At 36.3% G+C, this 24863-nt stretch overlaps 1 protein-coding gene across 7 annotated transcripts in view; it reads right to left on the bottom strand.

The window, feature by feature from the left end:
* DOPEY1 (dopey family member 1) overlaps positions 1-24863 on the bottom strand; it is a 49588-nt gene that overhangs the window by 12592 nt on the left and 12133 nt on the right. For 6 of the 7 annotated variants that reach the window (XM_017742835.1, XM_017742837.1, XM_017742840.1 and 3 more), the window contains 20 exons: positions 22674-22794; positions 21854-21973; positions 19896-20010; positions 19413-19442; positions 18784-19017; positions 15662-16286; positions 12447-12721; positions 11663-11815; positions 9807-9907; positions 8303-8562; positions 5602-7609; positions 5388-5499; positions 4333-4515; positions 3920-4045; positions 3453-3587; positions 3093-3148; positions 2501-2605; positions 1746-1812; positions 829-973; positions 525-604 (listed from right to left, as the gene is read on the bottom strand). In XM_017742835.1, the coding sequence (XP_017598324.1) occupies positions 525-604; positions 829-973; positions 1746-1812; positions 2501-2605; positions 3093-3148; positions 3453-3587; positions 3920-4045; positions 4333-4515; positions 5388-5499; positions 5602-7609; positions 8303-8562; positions 9807-9907; positions 11663-11815; positions 12447-12721; positions 15662-16286; positions 18784-19017; positions 19413-19442; positions 19896-20010; positions 21854-21973; positions 22674-22794 (5051 nt within the window). The remainder of the gene's footprint in view (positions 1-524; positions 605-828; positions 974-1745; positions 1813-2500; positions 2606-3092; positions 3149-3452; positions 3588-3919; positions 4046-4332; positions 4516-5387; positions 5500-5601; positions 7610-8302; positions 8563-9806; positions 9908-11662; positions 11816-12446; positions 12722-15661; positions 16287-18783; positions 19018-19412; positions 19443-19895; positions 20011-21853; positions 21974-22673; positions 22795-24863) is intronic. The other variant, XM_008640217.2, reaches the window with a different exon arrangement.

Here is a 24863-nt window from a genome sequence, read left to right as displayed (position 1 = left end):
GTTATAAAGCATTCTTAAATTGCTTTTTATCTACTATTCATCATTTGTTTTGTATAATGTTCTTTACTAAACATTCAAGTTTATGATAGAAGTGATCAAATTTCAGGTACCATGCAAAACCCAGAGCATAAAGATTCCGTCCTTTTTATAACACATTAAGGTAAAAGCATGGAAGTGCAAGCTGCTGGTCAAAGCATTCTAGAGAATAAACTACAAACAAAGAAAAAATTCAAAGACTGACTGCAATTATCAGCAGTAAATAAGATGTACCACAAAGATAAACACACAAAGTTTACAATCAAAAAAGTTGGCTATACTACACACCTGAAAGCCCATGCTTTACACCTCATCCATCTCAATGGGTTAGTAACAAAGCTTTATATACTTTTACATGACAAGACCCAGAATCCATTCACATCATTGTTTCCCATCAATTCTCCTTCTCCCAACTTCTAGTCCAAAGCTTTTCATAACATAGAAATTTATAATTAGACAGTATTCATTATCTCCAAGGAAACATTTACCTCAGAAAGTAAGGTCAATGCATGGACACTATAAACAGATGGAGTTATATTTGAAGTTTCCATTGCTGGAGACAGCATATCTAAATGAAGATAATAATAAAAAAAAAAAAAGTCCAAAGTTAGTTTTCTCAAGCCATTATTTACCTTACTGCATATTTTAAAAGTATATATTTTGAAGATGCACAAGCTTTGCCAGACACACTAGTGCTAGAACAATACTGAAGAATTTTACATGTATTCAAATACAGCAAAGCTGACCTCTTTGGTAATTTTGGCATTATAATAAAGATGAAAATGAAACTACCTTCAACATCTGATTCTAAGTTGTTTCCATCAACCATAATCTTGGGGGAAGGCTTAACCTCTAAGTTTCGTCTTAGCCAAGTGGTCTGTTCCAAGGAAGAACCAGCAATTGCCCCAATGGCATCCACTATCTTGTGTGTTACATCCTGGTAGAAAAAACACCCCAAGCATTTTAAGAACTTCGTGCAGAAGGGCTGTATTCATTGTCCTGACATGTAGAAAATTCACATAACCAAATATAGAATTGCTTTCAAATCATTTCTATATTATCAGTGATTAATAACTCCACAAAAAATGAGAGCTTTTTCAACACATTATAAATATAAGAAGAAGATTTTAAAGAGTAATTTTGGACTACAGAACTGGTATCAAATAATTCTAGTACGTTCAAGTATCTAGTTCCAACCCCACTGCTGTGGACATGGACCCCTTGCACTGGACCTGGTTGCTCAGAACCTCATCCAAGTGGCCTTAAAACCACTTTCAGTGTCACTTTCAGTGACAGGGCATCCACAACTTCTCTGGGTAATCAGTTCTAGTGTCTCGCCACCTTCACAGTACAGATTTTTTTCCTAATATCTAATCTAAACCTACTTTCACTTTGAAGCCACTCCCCCTTGTCCTGTCACTGCATGCTCTTACAAATAGTCCCTCTCTGTCTTTCTTGTGGCTTCCTCCAGGTACTGGAAAGCCTTCTCTTTTCCAGGCTGAACAAACCCAATTCTTTCAGCCTTTTCTCTTAAGAGAGGTGCTCCATTGCTCTAATCAACTCAGTGACCCTTCTCTGGACTTGCTCCAAGAGGTCAATATCCTTCCTGTGCTGGAAACTGGAAGATCTTTAAGGCCCCTTTCCAATCCAGGCCATTCTATGATTTATTGTTCAATATTTTCAAAAGACACATACAACAAATTTCTTACCTGTAGATCTCTTTGATCTTTCTTATTCTCCAGACTCGGGTTTTTCATGATGAACTCATTAAGAACACTGAAAAAATACAGACGCAAATATGGATTTTCTTCTCACAATACATTATTTGGTAGTTTCCAGAGTTAGGACAAATCTGAAGACATTTATTTGCACAATATTTATTCACTAAACCCTCAGGGATTGCTACTTATCAATATTCCAGGAAACATCTTTTCAAGTTCCTTAGGTTAATTTTGATCATAAGGGTTTACTGAGAACATGTTTTACTTGATTATATACAAAATAGCTTTAGAGACAGTTTACTAGGGAAGCTAAAATAGTGAAGAAAATGATCCTTGAAGCATTATACAGAAAATCATATTCAAAATTACATTTCTAACAGTCCATACACTGTTTCCATGCTGAGAAGTCAGCCCATTCTAGCGGGCTTCAAATACCTAAGAAATAGAAATTGTTGTTATTTTCTAGGAAAAATCAGAAACTTACATCTGTTGCTTAAAGAGCCTGAATCACTGAAATAATCATTAAGGTAAGGTCATGGCTTATATCATACTATAATATCAAATTTAATACATGTAACCATTCCTCAGAGAAGAAACTCATTTGGTCAGACCCACAGAACTCAGGCAATAACTCTACCAGTCAAAAGTAGGAGATAGAGATTTAAAACCACTAACGCTTCAGTTTAATTTCACACACTTACATTTGAGCTTATTTGGAAATTCCAAATATCACCAGCACTTACCCAAGTATGAGAAACTGTCCCGGGGCTGGAAGACCAACCTGTATGGAATCTTTTAACAGAAGCAGCAGTGCTGCCCAGCTGTCTACTAAGCTGGTCACTGGAATCCTAAGAGAGAGAGAGCAGCAATGTCACTGATGAGAACATCATCTCCCTTAGGTATTCCCCCAACTTCTTTCTACCGCACAACTCTCCTGTCAGATATTGGGAATCAACATCCTTATAGATTCTTTTAATACTAGGTTGCTACATCAAGTCATTAAGAAACAGATGAAGGCAGAAGAAGAGTATTCTCAAAAGATATGCTTTTCATTACAAGGCTGGAGTGGCACCAATGAGTTACAGCACAACCAAGATCCTTGGGCAGGGAGCAGATTACCTGCAGGATTTTTAGGTGGGGGAAGAAAGGTGTTGCAGTACTAGGAACTCACAAAATAAATGACCTTTTTTTAATGAACCTACAGTTCAAACCCATTCTTTCTTCACTATTTGTATTACACAGACTATTCCTTATCCTATGACACAAAGATGTAAAATACTCAAATTGTTCATCTGCTTCCTGATGACAGAAATAAAATTTAGCTTCTTTTCTTACCTTTGAGTGTAAGCATAGAAAAATTGCAACATGCAGACTTCCAGTGAAAGATGTTTCTAGAAAAAGACGTGAAATCTGTGTCATCAGAAAGAAGTGGCTTTTTTTTCCCCTCACCAGGGTAAAATTGACAATGCTATAATGTCACTGCAGTGTCTAAACATATAACTTAACAGAATATTAAAAATGTCCTTTCAGACATCCCTCTGTAAATTATGTTTCTCTTCATTTACCTCTTAGATATAGTCAAAATTTTCCCATTGTGCTGCTCAGCTTTGTCAATGAAGTACCCATATCATCAGTGCTCTAAGCTTCATTAAGAGGACATCATACAAATCAACAGCAACTCTACAGTTTCCATACCTTGTCCTTTGCTATGGCTGGAGGTTGCTTCAGAACTTCTTTCACTGTTTGTATGACAGTCTCTGTTCTCATAACACTGATAGAGCGAACCAGCTCGACCAGCAGAAGTTGTTCTTCACCTGCTGCAGGAATAACCTAGAAGGATCAGATGTATGTCACAGATTATTACCACAGACAATGGTTATGCTAAAACTAAGGCAGCTGTCCTCATGGGATTAAAATGATAGCAAGTAACAGTTGCTATCTAGAGACTTGGTATCACCTACTCCTTCCCTGAAGAATTCAGGAAGATTATCCCATTCTCAAGTGGTACCTCCCTGACAGTACAGCTGTTATTTAGAAATACAAATATTGTCCATACATCATTGTATTTTTTTCACTGGGCTGTCTGAATTTTCTTCTTCCTAACACTAAACCACTTAAAGGTATTGCCACTCTTTGAAGTGACCACTGTAATATAAACATACCTTTGTCCTAGAAGTATTTTTGTTTTGCCTTCTTTCATTCCATACAAACGCAATAGCAGCCATGAAGTGAACACCATGATTCATTGAAATTGGACCCAAAAGTTCCAGAATCTGTTGCCTCAAATTCTGAAATATGGAAGCAGAACACATATTCCTTTAGATAAGCACCTCAGCATTATGTTCAAAACATTCTCTCTGCAGAAAGCAAAGAGATGACACGTTGCATTGAAGTGATACATTTTAGTTTAAAAGCATATTCAATACCCATTTATAAAAGCCTTGTTCGTGAGGTGAGTGAGTAGATGAGGACAAAGGTATTAAAACTCTATTTAGATTTAAGGGAAGGGAATTGAAATTACTTTGACAAAGGTATTAATGAACAACTTAAATGACACTATCCCTAATGTTCTGACCTTAGTTGACCCAAGATTAATAGTGGTAATGGATGCAGCAGCAGCAGCAGTAGTTTTCTCTGAAGAATCTGCAAGGTGCAGGATGCTCCAAAGTAAAGTCACAGAAGACATGATCATATGCAAGATAGAGAGGATCCCATTGCGTGCTTCAACCAAATGCTTCTGATCAACATTAACCAAAAGCTAGTGGGAGAGAAGAGGAAAGGAAGACTAAATAGCTACATAAACAGCACATTTAAAATAGAGTAAATTTAGACTTACCTAAAATGGGAGCTTTCAATCCTAATTGTTTTTCAAAAGTTTTTCAGTAATTTTTACAATATATAAAGGTTTTGAGACTATTAAAATATTGGAGAATCTTTTGATTGAGTTATGCAGTATCAAATGTACTCAACATGTGAGGCCTCATGTCTACATCAATCATTTTTGTACCCTCTGCCGATACCTTTGCAAAACAATTACTTCAGAATTTTAAGTGTAGCTAATACTCTAGGCAAAATAATTTACTTACATAAACAAACCCCACTTTTCAGTCGCTTTTAAATGAATGGAAAGCAAAGGGGTATAAGAATGGGAAAAAAGCACAAAAACATAACTACTGAGAAAACAGGGCAGAAGCTTCTTATGGAATCTGGACCAAATTCTTAAGACACCACGCTCAGAATATCAGATCTAAAAAGACAAGTTGTGAATATACAGAAGGAGCCAAAAGATAATGTTTAGACATCTTGCAAAATGAACACAACAAAGGCAGCTCTAAAAGTGGCATTTTAGAGGTCTGAAAGTTAAGGAATTAATACTTTAGTTATTTCAGGGTAACTAAAAACAAACAAAATAAGCAAACAAATGTAAGAGTATTCTCTTAAAACTATCATCCATAGAAACTTGTTTTTCTGTTTGAAATATGTGTATTGTCAATAAGCCCCCCATATTTACAGCTAAGACAATATATTTGGTATTTTTGTCACTCAGATCTTCGTAACTGTTAATATAATCACAATCCTTGATTGGACATGTACTACTTAGAAACCTCTCAGATACCAAGATAAGTTTACCTGATGATACTGTGTAGATGGATCCAGGAGGCAGTAATGAATTATTGTTGTGATCCCTTCTAATAAAGTGAGAACCATATCTGGGGGAGTGACTGATGCCATCCAGAGAGGCCTAAAAGAGGAGATTCATTTTAAAATAGGTTAATCTGATAGTAAAGTAATTCAACACAATCAAACATACTTAAAAAGATTATACATCTCTACATACACATACCTATTATCAGATAATCCTGTTTCATATTTATACTGCTGAATTAAATTATCCAAGTTCCTGCAGAGCTGAAGAGTCACTGAAACAACCACCCTTTGAAGAACTTTTCCCATGTAAGGCAACGTAGAAGTGATAAGGCCAATCCACTGGGGATGCATTTTGCAGGCACAGTGCTGGTGCAAAGCTCGTATCACTGCGCAGAGAAACATGCCTTGGCAGGTTATTGGCTGGGAATGTAAATACTGCAGAGAAGTCATCGGCTGCTGGGGACAAATGTGCTCCAAGTCTGTTATGACAAAGTCAAACCCCGTTTCATTTTCCTCAGGCACAGTCATTACTCTGTGTTCCAGCACAATCAGCCGCTGAAGTACTTTCAAAAGTTGTGACTGCAGAGTACTACCATTGTCAAATTCATCCTCGGAAAAATTTATAAGGCTGTCTTCAGAGAAGCCTTCTTCTACAGCCACTATATTTTTTCCAGCTATCTTTTCACTGTGCCACTTCTGGGCACTGAAGATAGAAGACAGCAGACAATGCAGGATCACTTTCTGAACCTTGCACTTGGACAACATGTCTGAAATAAAACTAGGAAAGCCCTTGGCAGAGCTTTCTATCACTTTTGCCAACTCAGCAAAGAGAAGTGTCAGAATTTCTATACTCATCATTTGCATATTGCGGTTTCCTATGAGGTCTTGTGAGGTTACTTTAACGTGAGTTGGATAATGGCTCCGCATGTAGTATAAACACAAGGAAATAAGAATTTCTATGTACATGGAGCTCCGAAAGTTATGGTTAGAATCAACTGGGATGTGACTATAGAAATCCTTGCCCATAACAGATATTCGATGCCTGGCTAGAAGATTTTGGAGCAATGAAAGCTGTGGAGTGTATGCATTGTTGACACTGGTAGTGGAGATGGCACTTACAAAAGCTGAAGGATTTGTTTTCAGAATGGCTTTAATTGCAGAAAAAGCATACAATGTCCTTGAAGAGTCGTACAACTGGAGATAAAGCAGCACATGTTGATACAGTGGATGGATATTGAAGTTCGGAGATTTTCGCATTCCTGGGGATCCCACATCACTTTCTATTTCTGAAATTTCTCCTTCTCCACAACTGTACCAATTTTCTAAATCAAGACCATCACTAAAGAAGACATTTGTTTGTTTAAGCTTTTCTGTTTGTGCTTTCTTCTTCTCTTCGTCTTTCTTTTTGGCTATTTTTACCTTAGGTTTTGCACCTGGTTGCTTACCAGCCTCTTTAACAATAGTTTCTTTTTCTGACATTTTTTCTGGCGGCTTTCCTTTAAAGCTGAACTGAATACTACTGTGGCTACGTTTCCTAGATGTTGATTCAGTGGAAGAAAGAGTGAGATCAGAGAAAGATTGCTGGCTTTCTGCAATACAAGGTGAAGAGTTATTTCTTGAAATTTCATCTCCTAAACTCTCAAGTCCAGTCTCAGTTGAGGCTGATAGTAACTGTGAGCTGTCATTACTAAGTAAACTACTCTGGCTACTTTGAATATTTTGATCATCACTTTTTCTAGCCTCTACAGAGTTATCCAAAGAGCTGAATTTACATGAAGTATCCTCAGAGTGTAGACTGTCTTTAACCAGTTCAATCTCTTCTCCAAGACCACTTACAACTTTGCATATAAGATCTGTAACCACTTGTTGCACAATTTCATCAGGTGAGTCTTCTTTCAGAGTCTGAGAGCTATCTTGAGCACTCAGGCTTTCTGTTTCCACTTCATAACTGATGTTGTCTCCAGTAGATGACTGAGAACAGCCAGAATCAGAACTCTGCAGTATTTCAGCTTGATGATCAGGAAGGTCAAAATCAGACACGACCATTGGTATGGTCTCACTGCTGGTACTTAACAAGGAAAGCCTGTCACTCAGAGGATTGACAGTCAGGCTGAAGTTCTCCATTTCATCCACACCAAGTTGTTTCTCATTGCCTTCTTTAGGTATAATAAGTTGTCCTTGGCTTACAGGCATGTGGGAGAATGCTTGAAGAAGAACACAAAAAAAGTATACATATAAGATTTTGTTCTTCAGAATAAGCATTCAGAATTAAAACTTAGAATTGAAACTATTATTGAGACTTCAAATTAGAAAGGCATGGTAAATAGTGTCTTTCCAGTTCACAGCTGAAAAAATATGTTAATAAGCAAATGACACATTCATAAAAACAAAGCAAAATTATTTTAGCAGTACACCTTAGCAAAACAACATCATTCTCTATGAAATATTGTACAGTCTTATCTGCTTTAGTTTTCACAAAAAAAAGAATTAGTAAACTCTAAACTAAAATTACACAATACATGCAAACACCTTCAAAACCTATTGGTACATTTTCAGCCAGCCTCACGTCAGTGGTCATAATTCATAAAAACGTTTAATTTCTTGGTTAAGCTTCAAGCCATTTTCTTATGTTCTACCAAGATTCAGTAAGATGTAAGAAAATGCTCTGCATTAAAATACTTGCATATCATTTTAATTTAGAAACAACAAAACTTCAAACAGTAGTTGGGACACACAACCTTGAATTAGGAAAAAACCACACAAATGGAAATATAAGCCATAGCTATTCCAACACTTTTTTGAGTTACCCTCAAAAATTTCTACTATGTTTTTAACACTGCATGTAAACAGCAAGCAAAGAAATTAGGGAACTTCCTACAGTCTTCTTGCGTACATACCATCAGCACAGCTAAACTTCTGCATGAACTGCTTTTCATTTTCTTCTTCAGGGTGATTGGGAGATTTAGTCCAGTAACATTCAGCCTGTACTCGCTGAACAGAAACTCGCTGAGTTTTTGGATGGAGAAGCAGTAGGAGCAAAGGTTCAAGAACCCTTGCAATATCATGTCTTTGAAGCACTTGATTTAACCAGGCTTGTCCCACTGACCAGGTAGAACCATCCAAGCTATTGAGGCTGTCCAGCATGATAAACAAAGATCTAGAAAGGAAAGAAGATTGAATCTAGCGGATATTGTACACTACTCACAGAGTAATCCCATTTTAATCTGATATATGACCAATTTTAATGTCAGTACATACAGTCTTCTCCACATAAAGCAGTATTTTTTTTGAATCAAAACTTTGAACCTGATCTTTATATTTTAGTCTAGTCTAATGAAAGAGTGGGCAGGAAGAGCTAGTAACAAAGTCAGTTATAACAGTTGCTCTAATAGTAGCAATTGTATAGTCAGATCAAGTATTTGCACAGTTATCAGCATAACAAACCTTTGTTGACTTTTAACTGGTATGCCATTAAAAAATATACAACTTTAAAAGCCAATTCACAATGATATAATGAAAACATTCAGAGATCTTGTCTTCAAGAACAGAGAAGAGAAATATACTTGACAATTCAGACATTTCTACTATCATTATTTTCTTCTTTTAACAGTTTTAGCCTTGAGAATCCTTTTCAGATTTATGGAAAAACAGTATATACATATTGGACTCTGAATTTTACCTATTGTTTTACATTCTCTAGTAGTACATGTTCATAGGCTTTTAGCTGTACACACAGAATTTATCACCCCTTAAGTGACAGTATAAGACAAAGAAATAACAACCTTTTTACTCTACTCCCTACAGCTTAGTATGCAATACAAAATCTAAATAAACACTTTTCCACAACATTTGTGCTAGCTGAGAAGGACAAGACTAGTTCAGAGTCTGGATCTTCAGTCTTTTCTAAGAAGATAGTCCAATACCACAACACGAAACAGAAATCCTCTGCTGCTTGCCATAAATAACCTCTTACACAAAATACAGATTAAACAAAAGAACTCATACTTTAGCACTTGCTTTCAGTTTGGTTCTCAAGGTTTTTTGTTAAGATTTACTGTTACTTTCTACTCCATATAATTCTGGGTTGACTTCTGTCTCCTGCTTGCTTTTATCAAAACACAGCAAGAACTCAGATATTAAGCTCAATATATACCACAGTGATGGTCAATGAATATTGTGACCATTCCTTTCCCACTCTTTATAGTTTCCAGAAAAATTTACAGCTGACATAATCATCACTGTGAAAACTATTTTGTCTAACACAAATTCATTTCTTATCCTTCTTCCCTGCTCTCACAGCTGTAGTTCTTGAATTTTTAAATGCCCTATGTTGCTAGTATAATACCATCAAAGATTTTGAAGTAAAATTATTTCAACTGAATTACACTTGCAGGCACCAACCTGTCAAAGGTGCGGCCAAAGGAAGAAGATTTGTTAATATGAAGATCTCGTGTGAGATGCCATAGCACTGCAAACTTGGCATGAGCTTCCATTCTTACTCTCTGTGGGCCAAATTATAAGTTAGATCTAGCAGAATGTAACAACTTATGACAATAACTGGAAAAAGAAAGAGTCACAGACCATCCTAAAAGATATAAGATATAATGAAATTAACTTCTGACTGTGCATTCAAGTACTACTTTCTAATCTTAAAAACAGTAATAGCCAACAATAGGTGTCTGTGAGCAATTTAGTATCATGAAAGGATCCTCCCCTATCTTGATCTTGGCTTAGTTTCAAAGTTTTGCCTGTCTCTTTCTAGCCAACTTATTTTTCTTCCATTACTACCATGCTAGAAAGAAACAGAAGAATTTTCTAGGTAGACATGTAGATAGAGTTCTTCACTAACATGTCAAATTTAGCTCTGGAACAAATTGGACAAATAGGACATGCTTACTGCCCAAAGGACTTCTAATAACTGGCAATAACATGTAGAATATTTCATAGAATCATAAAATATCCTGAGTTGGAAGGCACCCACAAGGATGACTGAAGTCCAACTCGGGATATTTCATGGCAAAAATTGTGTAAAGTAACAATTGTTCTCTCTCTCTGTTTACTGAAGCTGATCAAGGCAAAGAGTTATTCCAGCAAGGCTGCAAACAACAGTAAATGTCATGATATGATTTGAACACATGTATAAAAACAGCTTCACCCAAAAGACAAGAAAGCTAGTAAGCATTTGTAGGAGTGAACAAAGCACAGCAATCAGGACAATTACATCAAATAAATAATCAAAATTACTTTCAAGTACAATAAGGGCTTAAACTAAATTGCTAGATGATAAGCAGAGACAAGAGGACAAAGATTTTCACTTGTTTGTTCTTAAAATATGTGGTTATAAGAAACAAACAGTAGGTATATTTACCTTTAACCGAGGTGAGACAAAACCAAAAACTGTTAAAACCACTGACAATCTGGCATACTTGCAGGCTTGATTTACATCATACAACTTAAGAAGCTTTGCAACAGCTTATAAAACCAGTATCTGCCATAGTAATAAAACTTTAAGTAAAAGCTATGAAAATTACACAAAAGACATAAACAGTTCACATTAAACAAACTAAAAATAAAACAAAACGTCTTCACACCAAAACAAAAAAACAAGGGAGACAGCAGCATTCTAGAAAGTAAAGCAAACATCACTTGCATTTAGAAAAAAAAATGCTGCTCACAGGAAAATAATCCACAACACTGCTGCACATGGCTCACATTCACTCTTGTTGACCTAGTAACTCTGGTAGAATGGCAAAAAGGTAAGCGCTCCTGAAGTCACACAACCATGAGTTGCTAGAGTGCGTAAGCAAGTCATTGCCATTCATACTGTTGGGGCTGTGAAAATAGTTCATATACCTGAAATTTAAAGCACTGCAAACACCTCAACTCGAATGTCAAATTGACAGCCTCTACGTGAAACAAATTTCTAGGCGAGGAAAAAAAATAAGTGAAGTACCTGCCATGACAAGAACTCCTACTAACAACAGCAAAAACTAAGCACATGCTTTAAGTATTGGGAAGCATCACATGACTTTTGATAAGCGATAAAGTCTCCTGCATAAGTCTGTTGCTGAATGCTTTGTCTAGCATGGAACTAGAGGCTCATCACAGACTTAAAATAACATTTGAAACAATGTAAGTCAACGTTTTTTCAATATTGAAGTTATTCATACTCTCCTCTGAAGGACCAAGTCCTTTTTCTAAATATATTTCTATAGTTACATAGTTTACATCTTTAAGTAAATACATGAACAACTTGCCTTGTCTCTGTGAGTCAGCTGCTGACTAATAACATCTTCACAAATGCTAGAAGACGGGACGAGGTTGTGCAGCTGGTAGAAGAGCTCCACACTCTTCTGATGATGCTGAGGAGTTCCATCACCCAGCTGGTCCCAAAGAGTTAAAGCTATGTGCTTTGTACATGAAAAGAAAAGTTGCAAGAGACACAAGTGAATGACTATCATGCCTTGTTTTGCTCCATGCAACAGTGGGAGACATCACATCTGATGACACCCTATGACCAAGAGGCAAACTGTAAAATGGTTCCTTTTGTACAAACAGAAGGGTCTGTTTGAAACACTACAATAACTTACTACATAAAAAATTCCTGTTAAGGAGTCAGAACAGAAATAAATTTTCATTGAAATATAATTAACTCCATAATATACCCTGCTGCTGATTATCTTTTGCAAAAGATTTCTTACATAAATTACACAAATGCAAAGACTGTTTACCAGAGTCCTACACTACGCACATCTCAGTTTCCTACTTTTTCTGATTAATGCTGCTATTTAATCAGGTTTTGTTTATATTTTTAAAATATTAATTTAAACAAGGATTTTCACACAAGTGGTCAGTAACAGAATCACAGCAGGAAAACTTACTGTGTATTTAATTTAGATTCTAACACAAGTTACAACTATTATCAAAATATTCAGCAAGAAAATTTGCTTTACAATACCAAGAACAGTAAAGGGGCCAAGACTTATTCTTCACCGGACAGGAAAAGTCTAAAGAAAACAGCAACGAGATACTGCATCTAACCTTGAAGAAATCTGTCTTTTCAGCCATGTATCTCAGATTGCCTTGAGTAAGAGGAGGTCTGATGACGACAGCCACTCTTCCCTGGTTAGGACTAAGAGGCTGAGCAGTTTCCACGCTGTTCAGATTTTCTCCAGTGACAATAGCAACAGATTGAGTCAATCCAACCAAGTCCATCACGAGGGAAATAGTAACACCCTGAACACTGAAATCGCTTGCCTGCTTGCAAGCATTCATTAAAGTCTGTAGCCACAGTGGAGGCTGTACTTGTTCACAGTCTGAAATAAAAATCACAGATTATACGTTCATTTAACAATCTAAATATTATGGATTTTTCCTTTTGTATTCCATAATTATATGTGCAATTGTCCCTTCATATTTCAATCTGCCCATTGTATGGGTTTAGGAAAATGTATGCAAGTGGAAGATACTTCCTGATGTATCTTTAAAATAATCCAATTAAGAATGCAATACTGTATCACTTCAAACATTTAGTAAAGACTGAATAGAAAAATGTGAACAAGGAAGAGAAAAATTTTGTGGAAATGCATTCAGATGATTTCCTACTTTAGGCAAAACTGAACTTCTAGTTCATCCTTTCATCCACTTTCCTTCCTCACAAAATTCTTCATTGGCAATCACATCTTAACACTCTAGATAGTAGTCTGGAATAATTCTGTAAGATATTTTATAGTGCCTAGGATAATATCATATATTATAACATACATGCAGATTGATTTTAAATTGACAGAAATATATTTGCCTGGCAACACTTTAAAAATAGAAGTTTCTGTGAAAATTGACAGTTTGGGTGAAGAACTATGGTCCTATTAGACCATACTCTGTTTTCACTGTACGTTGTAGTTTCCCCCTTCTTACTGTCCCCTCACTTTATCAAGCCATACTCTGGGTTGATACTGGAAGTGTCTTTCTCCAAAGTCCACAGTCAACTGTCCAAGTTAATATTGCACCCTTTTATTTTAGAGATACCAAAGTAACTTCTCTTAAAACTTCAAAAGGACTCCATTGATCATGTTCTTAAAAAGGCAAATGCATCTAGAATGAGATACAAGTGAAGAAGTGTTATTTAATAGGTGCAAATACAGCACCCTTTTATAATCAAGAGAAGAATGATGCACTTTCTAATTTATATCCACAGCTCCACTGGAGCCTAAATATACCTAACAATTCCATATATTGCTCTAGAGTTTACAGATTTAACCATTGTTTTCAGCTTCACTCAGCTCCCTTTTTAATTTCCTCAATTGAAGATAGCTGAGAAATTAGGCACACAGCAGAATTAAAGCACAATTATGTTCTATAAACATCAAATTAACTTGACTCCTTCAAATAAACAGACTGATGACTCTCACCAACGATTAAGAGCTATTGGATCACATCATTAATGCAACCCTTCAAAAACACATTCCAAATTTAGGAACCCTTAGATAAACAAAGCCTCTTCTGCAGTATAAAAACCTTGTGTCAATAGGGTAGTGTGAGAATTATGGAAACTACTTTCTTCCACTCTCTGTTCCAGTAGAATTCTCTATTATGGGAAGTAGGACTCCTGGACAGCTATACAGCCCTATTTCCATCTGCCCTGCCATTCTATACAACAGGTGTTTACATTTGGAACAAAATACTTCCTGTTGGTTTTACCCACCTACAATTTATGCTTATTCCTCAAAGTTACACTGTTTAATAGACTGCAGATGAGATCTCACAAATGGAAAAGTTCAGATGATGAACAAGAAACACAAATCCAAGACATTTAACAAAGGATTGAAAGGTGAAAAGGATTCCTAGAAGCACTGCCCTCATATGAGGCACACACTACTCAAGCTCTACAGGCTCTCTGCTCTACAGTGCACAAGGCAGTGATAATCAAGTGCTGTGTGCACTGAAAAGTAATAAGCAAACAGCTGACATTTTAGTCTTTGGACACAACACTCATTTGTAGACTGTTTGGGAGAAAAAAACCAAAAAAACATTTCACATTTTCAGGGTCATGCTATAAAAGCACAAATATTCTGTGATAGATCTTTTACAAAGAGCAGCAGATCTTTGGTATTGTCATACTCCTAATTAATAAACAGCTATAACCAAATTGCCTTCAACTGACATAAAACTGACATAAATATTTTATATGTCTGGATGTTATGAAGTCAAATATATGCTCTGCTCATGGCTATAATGAAGACTACGTAACATATCTTAAAGACCATAGAAACAGAAGCAGTCATGTTAAATTGGCATGCTTGCTTCCAAAACCAAACAAACTACTCATCTTCAAGCACCGCCCACCACTTAGCCCAGATTTGAAAACTGCAAATAAGAACAAAAAGCTGCAACTATGAAATTTCCTAGAAAAAAATTAAACCAGAGATGACCGTGACAGTAGCCAAAATTAGTGTTACTATTTCTTGCATTCTCCAAGCATATCCACCATGAAAATATTTTAAGGAGCAACTCTCAGACTGCAGATCAGAAGTGGATCCAAAATTGGAACTGTAAAGTGAAGACTTTACAATCTGTAAAAATGATTGTTCATCCTAAAATGTCACATTTCACTGTAATCAATAACTGTCAATGTTTTAATCATGTCTGTATCTGAACAATTTCATCTATCTGTGAACATAGCCATACCTCACCAAAACTCACCATTTTTATTTTGTTTCTTAATGCAATCATAGCTAGAAGAATTTTTTGCAAGAACTGTTCCTTTAATAGGAGCAAAGTAGAATTAATTAAATTTCTTAGCTGGTATGATTTTTATTGGACAGCAGCTTACAATTCCCATGTATTGCCAAAGTGATCAATGTGCATATCAATCCAAAATTGATAAGAGGAAGCTAAAAACATATTTGATGTGAGCTGTGGCTATTGCAAAATATGACAAAGAGAACACTGTGGATCCATACAGTAGAGAGGAAGATTCAACAATCTAGATTCTACTCTCAGGCTTCAGTTTGCATCATTTATATTTTTTCACCCCAATATTAATTAGTGTCAAATTCCATGCAGCAATATTCTCAAAAATCTATGAGAAAATAATTTAGTTTCCAAATGCAAACCAATTGATACAGAAGAAGACTTACATTTCTGAGAGGAACAGCAAACAGCAACACATACAAAGCATGATACTATAAATTTTTTTGGCAGAAAAAGAAAAATTATCATTTTAAAAACAAAGAACAAATGAGAGTGCAGCTTACCAACTTCAGGCTTCCCAGGATGTAATTCTGAAGTGCGGTTTCCCTCAGCAATGTAAACGGGAAAGCTCGAACATTCAAGATAGAGCTGACAAGCAGCAGTAAAGGCAGGAAGGTATTCTTTCGGTGTTTTCTTCTTGTTTGTTTTCTTCACCTTAGCATCATCTTGTGATTCTCTGTCCCATTTTGTGCTCTGTCCTTGCACTCTAGTGGGATCTACTGGAAGCTCTGTCCCTAAGGGCTGAGACAAGGAATTACTCTGAATGATATACAGGTTGATAAATCTAGTTAAAAACTGTTGGACATATTCCAAACAGCACTGCATTGCAGTCTTTTGGATCGTTTTCCCACTACGAGTTGCTGTCCCTTGGGCCATTATGGAAGGAGGCTGTACAATGGTCTCCTCAGAACCCACAGTTGATGCTGTCTCAGTCTCTGAGGATGCGCTACCAACAATAGGAATGCCAGGTGCACCGTGACCTTCATTCAGTGCTCTGTCAATGTCATCAGTTGTATCTGCCTGGTATTGTACGAACTCTGTGAATCCACTTTCTGATGATCGACTGCTTGGAGGATTTTCACCATCTTCAAACACATCATTAGGATTTTCAAGTGACACTGATGGCACCTGAGTAAAATAAAAGTTTAATGGCTGTTCAAAATAGGTTATTTAGGTCTTAGCAAAAAAATATTTATTAGGGTCTTCATTTGAAAGCAACAATTTTATTCCAGAGATTTAAATGTATTCATACAAATACATTTTATGCAAAATGATGTTTGGTGTTTCAGTAACCCTGCCAGACTAAGCTAACATTAAAAAAGAATTGTTTATCAAGTAAAACATTTTAAATACTATTGGTTTTAACATTTTCTTCATATCATAATCATGTCTACTCTATTATGAAAGAATGCTGAAATGCATAGGTATTATTAGTTTATATTAGTTTATATATAGCATCATAAACTATCAAATACAAAGTTATAATTACAAAAATATATAAACTTTTCATTTAAAAACTGATAATCATTTGCAACTAGAAAAAAGATAAAATCATCTTGAAATGAGAAAGAGAGGTTGCTGCAGCAACAACAGATCTTCATGACTCGTTATATGTCTTAATTCCTTATCAGTTCAGAATACCCACAAATATGACGAATGGCTTTTACTCAGAAAGCACCCACAGTGGCTTTCTGCACTGCTCTGGCCCTTTGCAGTCTTAGTAACTGGTAGCATAGTCTCTGTTTCCTGGTGAGAATGTGAGGTGGGGAAACAACTGAAACAGAAATGCGTGAATCAGTGGCAGTAAATGCAGGTGCCCACTTCTTTCCAATCCGTCATCTTACTGGCAAGGGCAGATGTTGCCCGGGACCTAAGAGGCACAGAAGTCGTTTTGACTCTAATCACCAGCTGTCTTAAATACAGAACTTGAGCATAATGTAATAATATGAAAAGCTTCTTCATGAATAAATAAAAACACTGACATTATTATATACAGTGAATTCTGTGGTAATACCTCAAACAAATTTCCATTCTTATACCAGAGATGGTATAAGAATGGAAATTTGTTTGAGGTATTACTACAGAAAACAGTGAAACCTATGTACTAAAAATCTTGGAGAGAGATAAATGATGACTCCATTTTATAAAATACAATCTAAAAATGATTAGAAGCATGGCAAATCATTTCACTATCTTTTAAGAGAGACTGTGGCCACATAAGAGTCAGTTGTAATCGGAAGCAAAAGGCCACTGAAGGTTCAAGGGGCAACATCATTCAATTAAAAGAGGGTTTCTTAAAAAAAAAAAAAAAAAAAAAAAAAAAAAAGAAAAAGAGGCAACCAAAAAAACCCCCAAAACCCATAAAGAACAAAATCAGGAAGGTATCAATTAGCTAGAAAGAATAAGGATAGGATCCTGAATAAAGGATGCTGGAGCCCTAATTGACAAGGTGAATGTGAGCCAGCAGTGGGCTTCTTTGGTGAATCAGGCCAGCCACATTTAGGACCATATCAGCAAAAGTACTATCAGCAAATCAAGGGAAGTAATTAGTCCCCTCTGCTCTGCAGTTTTAGGTCCACAACCAGAATATTGTATCCAATTTTGGATTCATTAGTACAAAAGAAACACTGATGTACTGAGTAAGTACAATGGAAAGTCACTACAGGTGCTCCTGACAGAAGAAAAGCTCAGAGAGTTGGATTTACTCAGTTTAAAAGAATGCTACAAGTTGTGGAGCAGGTGAAGATGTCTTTATTGCTGTCTGTGAGCCCCCACTAGGCCGCTGAAAAGATGGAGGTGTGCTCAGCAACCCACAGTGAAAGAACACAAGGCAACCAACACAAGCTGCAGCAATGGAAATTCTGATTAAATAACACTGCAAACAAACAAGCTGTACAGAGAAGTCGTGGTAACTTCATCCTTGGAGATATTCAAAATTAAGACAAATATGATCCTGAGTGACATGACCTAGCTTTAAAGTAAAATCTAACTTTGAAATCAGCCCTGCTTTGAGCAGTGCCCTGCAACTGTCACTTCCAACCTAATTTATTCTATGATGTTCCTCAAGTTTCTTCAGCTGGAAAACAAGGATTTCAGGGCATGTCACTTAACACACCTCACAGAGCCATGGTTGCATAGAGCAAAATGGTCAAAGTTAAAAGAGAAATAGCTGCTGGCTGGTTTCTTTTATTTCTTTAATAAACAATTCTAAGAACTTAACAGTGACAGTAAAATATATGATGGGTATTAAACCAAGGCACATAAATTGGGTGAGAGAAGAATTTACATATGCCTGATACTTAACCAAAATGGTAAATTCTTTTCAATCCAGTTTTTACTTCATCATACTCTTGAAGTGCATTACAAACTGTAGTTGATTAGCTCTTTCTTAGGCTCTGATTCTGAAGTAATTTATACATGTGTAATATTAAATATGGGTAAAAACCCTTAAGAACCAAGAAATTTTACAATTATAAGTTATTTTGATTACCCAAGTTTCACATATATTGTGATATCTAAATCTAATCAAAGGCTTGTAGTGTGTTCAACATAGACTTAGAAATCACATTTCTCTTTTCCACACAAGAAGTATTTTTCCAAGATGCTGCAAAACCTGGTCAGTTACCTTTTTATTTTCCCATTCTTTGATAGTGCTGCTGTGTCCAGCAGGAAGCTGCAGGATACCATCTGTACCAGCAGAGAGCAATGGAGGCTGAACCTTACTAAGGATCTTTGAGCAGAGTCTGAGAGAATCAGTAAGCTCAGACAAGTGCAAAGTAGGAAGATGGCTCGTCAACGCAGAAATCATCCTGAGCAACAGCTGAGGCAAGTGCTCTGTCTGTATTTCAATGTAAGTCTCCTAGCAAAGTAATAATAAACTTGTTAACTGTAACACTAAATTCCACCCTGAAAGTTATTTTCTATAATAGAGGTACCTATCTACGTAACTGTTCTAAACATATAGAACATAGAAAAAGGAAAATTAATATCTTAATATCCAAGAATAAGAAATACATGCTTTTCTAAAAAATATTTAGAAAATTAACTTTAAAGTTGGGTAACAAACAAATAGAAATATATTTAGCTCTTTTTCAAACTAGTACATATTGTTCATTACACAACAAATACATTAAAAAACCTCACAAGAAGGCTGAAGAACGCTACTATTACTTTATTAATATTAAGATAAAAGTTTAAGAAGGAAAGATAAATGAGTTATTAAGAACTAAAGGAAGAACAGGCTGATTGCCATACCTGACACAGCACTCTCATACTTCTAGTAGGCTTTGAAATGAGAAAGCAAAGAATTGAGGAAAGACAGCTATAGAAAAAACAGTTCCAACAGTCTTTGCTACACTAAGCAATGACAACAGAAAAAGAAGATACATCTTATCATGACATTTAAAAGATCCTTAAAAGAAAACTGCACATTTAAACTAGCATATCAAACTACAAAAGACTATACTTGCAATGAACACACAGAAAAGAAAATAAGGACAAAGTAAATTTTCAGGTATAAGCATCATAAACCCACTTCAATTATGTCCAACCAGTCTATCAAGAATCATACAATGAACCAAAACCTTCTTTTAATGTTGTCCACCAATTTATGTCAAATGTCCACCAATTTATGTCAATATATTTTCAGAAGAAGCAATTAATAAAGTATATAGAATATTTCTGCAGGCTATAAATATACAGCATCCTGGTATTAATAAAGAATAAAGCAATTCTTACCAAAGAAACAATATCCAACAAAAAATCCACTAACAAGCAGAAATTTGTCAGAGGTAACTCTGATTGCTCACTATCACTTCCAGGCCCAGTTTGAAGTCTGGCATGTAAAGTCCTCCTGCAAAATTCAAATGGGGTTTCATAATATTTTCCCCTCCTCCTTATATTGACCATATTTCTGTAACTTAATGCAAAGTTGTATATATTGGGAATAATCACTACAAACCAATAAGTAATCTCTCATTTTACTGTTAAGTAGCTCATTTGGCCCCTAGCCATTCTTTCAGAAAAAGCAGCAACCAGCCTCTCAGTGTAAAATAAACAGTCTTCATTTGTAAAATAAGGAAATTCAAGCTACAGAAAATTGAGCATGGAACTTAGATAATACAGCAGCTCATGGGGGGGGGGGGGGGGGGAGGAAATCAAACAAAAAAAAATTCTCCAGGTTTCATTTATTTATAAGGCAATTTTGTATCCATGTTGACAGTAACACTACTTATATGTAGTGAAATACTCACCTGCATGTTAGGTGGCTGCAGATGACTTTCCTTACTTTATGGGGGGGGGGGGGGAAATCAAACCAAAACAAATTCTCCAGGTTTCATTTATTTATAAGGCAATTTTGTATCCATGTTGACAGTAACACTACTTATATGTAGTGAAATACTCACCTGCATGTTAGGTGGCTGCAGATGACTTTCCTTACTTTAGTGATTCAGCCCAACACACAAAAATCAAGTCACAGACATCTAGATCAACCTCTCACACTGAGCAGGACTGCTAAAAACACTAGACAAATTCATCCACAGTTTTGTCTAGCAGAGTTCTGGAAATCTCACAAGAAAGCTCCACAGCCTTCCTGGCTTCCACTGTTGCACCTCTTCCACTGCTGCACAATGTTCTTAGCAAAGCTTTTCCCAAAGTCCAACCTGACCACTTGAGTGAGCACTTGTTGCTGTCCTTTGTTTTCCATCAGCTGTTATAAAAAGTATAGCTGTATGAACTTTGCAAATGCCCTTCAGGAAATCAAAGGGTGCCATTCAATTTCCCTCTTTGCCAGGCTAAATCAAACTCACCTACCTCAACCTTCAGTGCAGTGTCCTATGACTGACCAGCTTAGCAGTTTCTCTACTAGAGTCTCTTCAGTTTCTCAACACTTCTCAGGTGGAGTGCCCAAAGCTGGACACAATAATCCACATCTTAGAAACACTAAGTGAAAGGAAAAATAACTTCCTTTCACCTGCTGCCCATAGTCCTCACAACATAGCCCAAGACACAGTTTTCTTTAGTTATGACAGCACACTGTTGGCTCATAGACAAATTTGTGTCCAAGTATCTTAATATTTTATCAAGTAACTCTATAAGCAACAAAAAAAATTTCTACAAATTTCATTTGAAATCTCTGTATCATCTACCCCTTGCCACAGCAAAAACCTCTACTCTTCTGTGGACCCTTCATCCACTTCCCTCCTGTTAATATTTTCAATTTTCCCTGATTTACGGTTTACTATTTTCTCCTGTAGCCCTCCTTGTCATCCACAGGATGATGATGATCTACACCCTTCTTTTTCCCTAAAAGAGCAGGAAAAATTACAACACATTGGGTTTCTGGCAAATCTGTCAGTTTTACCAAAAGCGATTTGTACAATGAGTAATCCTGTGCTGGCCAGACAGAACAAAAACCAGCTTTGAGATCACTCTGGGGTCCTCCCCTTCAGTAGAGGCGGTAATTCTATCTCTTGATTTAACCCAGACAATGAGTTTGTGAGGACTCATATTGCTAAGACACCTAATCACACCAGATTAAAATCAGCCAAAAGATTGATGTTAGAGGGATGGGAGGAAAAAAAGGACTTATAGGCTAAATGATCTCATGAGACTGACATCTTTGAAGAAAAGAGTATATAAAACAAAAATTAACTTCAGCTTTACACATACAAAGGTTAAATATTATCACCTACCTACAACACTCTTCAAACCAACGAGCAATGTAATCCCACATATAATAAGGCTCAAAGGAATTGAAAAGAAGATTGGCAGTTTTAATCAATTCTGCTGTTTTCTTGTTTTCTCTCAGTTTGCTGAAAGAAAATAAAAAGAACATTTTATATTTTTACACTTATTTTTGAAGTTATATAACTACACATCACTGTGAGTTTACCCACTGTCAAGTAATACTGACAAATTACCCTCCTCTCATCCCTGCAACTAGTTGTTGCTTAAGGGCTCAGTATACTTGCAGGCTGCTCATTCCAATGTCTTTTCACAGTTGCTAGGTTTCTCCTCTATTCTTTCTTTAATATTTGTCTTTTAACCACATTTTTAATAGATCTGTTTTGTCATAATTATTCCTACAGTTGTTTCCTCCCCTCTCCAGCATTGAACACCCCTCTCCTCTCCACCTTTCAAAATATTAAATTCAAATCTTGAAACTATATATCCCACTCCCCAGCTCTCTTGTAGCAGTCTTCATTTTTATACTACAAGGAAACTCATCAGTCTATTTTGTTTTTGAGGAACACAGATATAAAGAATATCACACTCAATCAAACAAGCATTTTTGTCATGGATAAATAATAAAACATATGCTAAATATTAGAAAAATAAAAATAATAAAACCAACTACTTCACACCTTTGCACTGAACACAGAAAGTTGAAACTAATGTCAATAGATCCTGTGCCATGAAGAAAACACGTCATAGTCCCACAGGCTTCAAAGTCATGGTTCCAGCAACAAAGGTGTATTATTTAATACAAAATACATTATACTCATTATTTACCTGCTTAGCTGTGTGTGGTCTTTGTTGAAAGATGGTTCTGTCTGAAGCTCCAGTTCCGCTTTGCACTGTGTATATAGTGTCCGAAACACTTCAATCAATACATCCTCTAGGATGGCAGGGCCTAGGGGGAAATACCAGCAGTCACACTGCTGCATTACAGCATTGCTGACAGTCCACTGCTGCAAGCTATTGAAATCATTAGCTAGCTTTGGCCACTGAAACACAAAATTCCTTCTGGTCCAATCTCATAAACTACCCAAATGTCAGGAAGTTTGGTTTGCTTGCATTCCAGAAACACTGAGACAATTGTAGTGCCTGGGAGTACACAAAGCACAAGAAGGGTTCTTTTGCCCACATACAGTGGCAGCTGGATACAAACACACCAAATTCAAAAGCTATGCAGTCACAGCAGTACAGACCATGCTCAAGCCAACAGACCCTTTTTATTAGCTCAACTCAGTAACATGTAAATGTGACTTCATGGATTTTTGGTCAGAGGTAATTTTCAGTCAAACATTTTGAAATACTCACCTGTAAGCTATCTCATGCTGTTAGCGTATGGACAATCCACTCAAATATTTAAATACAAATACAAGAATAAATATTTTGAGCATCTTCCTTCATTTTAATTTGAGGCCGGTTTTTTTTGTTCAGGATATAGTCTGCAGGGTACTTTTTGAAGGTATTTTTGAGAGTGTGGAACTGCAGCCCAGAAAGCCAACTGCGCCCTGGGCTCCATTGAAAGAGGTGTGGCCAGCAGGCCAAGGGAGGTGATTCTGACCTTCTGTTTTGCCCTTGTGAAACCCCACCTGGAGTACTGCATCCATCTCTGGGATGCCCAACACAGGGACATGGAGCTGCTAAAGCAAATTCAGAGGAGGGCCACAAAAATTATAAGTAGGCTGGAACATCTCTCCTATGAAGACAGGCTGAGATAATTGGGCTTGTTCAGCCTGAAGAAGAGAAGGCATCAGAGAGACCTCATTGCAGCCTTTCAGTACTTACAGGGGGCTTATGAAAAAAGAGGCAGAGAGATTTTTTTATACAGGCAGATGGTAATAGGACAAGGGGGAACAGCTTTAGACTAAAAGAAGAGAGATTAAGGTTGGATGCTAGGGAAAAATTCTTTACCCAGAGGGTAATGAGGCACTGGCACAGGCTGCCCAGAGAAGCTGTGGATGTTCCATCCATGGCAGTATTCAAGGCCAGGCTGGATGGGGCTTTGAGTAATCTGGTCTAGTGGGAGGTGTCCCTGCCCACGGTAGGGGTGTTGGAACTGGATGGTTTGTAAGGTCCCTTCCAATACAAAACATTCTATGATTCTATAAAATAGCTCCTCCTTTGGATTTGAGCTAAATCTCAATTTTGAAGAAAAAACCCCCAAATTATTTTTAAAGGAATTTAAAAAGTAATCCTGCTTGATATATCACTTACTTTTTTATGTGTTTCCTAGCCTCACTGAGCTCCCTTCAGTAAGAGTACGCTCACAGAGTTAACCAAAAATCCTATTAGCTTATTCCATCTCATTTTGCGGCAAGAATCCTCAAAGCTTTGCTGCTTCATGAAATCTTAACATACACATTGCCTCTGAACATTTAAACTGATACCCAGAAATCATAAATTACAAGAAAGATAGCAAATTTCTGACAAATATTTTGTTCTTTGTAGTTCTTCTGTCCTAACCACTTATTTTCTTTAATTATTGTATTTTTATGCTTTTATTATCCCACCCTCAAATCTGATAATGGATTAAAAAACTTATTTTGATTTTTTTCAGTCACCTTCAAAACTGTATTCCAAAGAAAAAGACAAGATATCCAAGTCTTAACTGTAAATACTTTTGTCCCATGGTTCTCAGCACTCATCTGCTAAAGAGGGCATTTAAACACTTTAAATAGGCAAAAGAAAAATTAAAAAGAAACACCAAAAAGAAATCCCAACAAACCACCAACAAAACAAAAAAAATACTTGCTTCCTCTGTATAAGTTCTTCTGAAAAAAAAATTAACTGTTTTCTTGTTAATATCTATCACCTCTGTGTGTATATTAGAAGAAAGAACAGGTTATTCCCAAAAGCAATAGCTGAGATTTATAATAGTAAAAGTCATTATTTGATGAAAGAAATGAAAAAGATCCAATCTGCATTTTTTCCAACACACAGTTAGTTCTCTCTATGACTTTAACTTACTGT

The sequence above is a fragment of the Corvus brachyrhynchos genome, unplaced genomic scaffold, assembly GCF_000691975.1.
Source record: "Corvus brachyrhynchos isolate BGI_N302 unplaced genomic scaffold, ASM69197v1 scaffold87, whole genome shotgun sequence".
Classification (NCBI taxonomy): Eukaryota; Metazoa; Chordata; class Aves; order Passeriformes; family Corvidae; genus Corvus; species Corvus brachyrhynchos.
The sequence above is the reverse complement of the archived record's forward strand: the minus strand, read 5'-3'. Positions and strand labels throughout refer to the sequence as shown.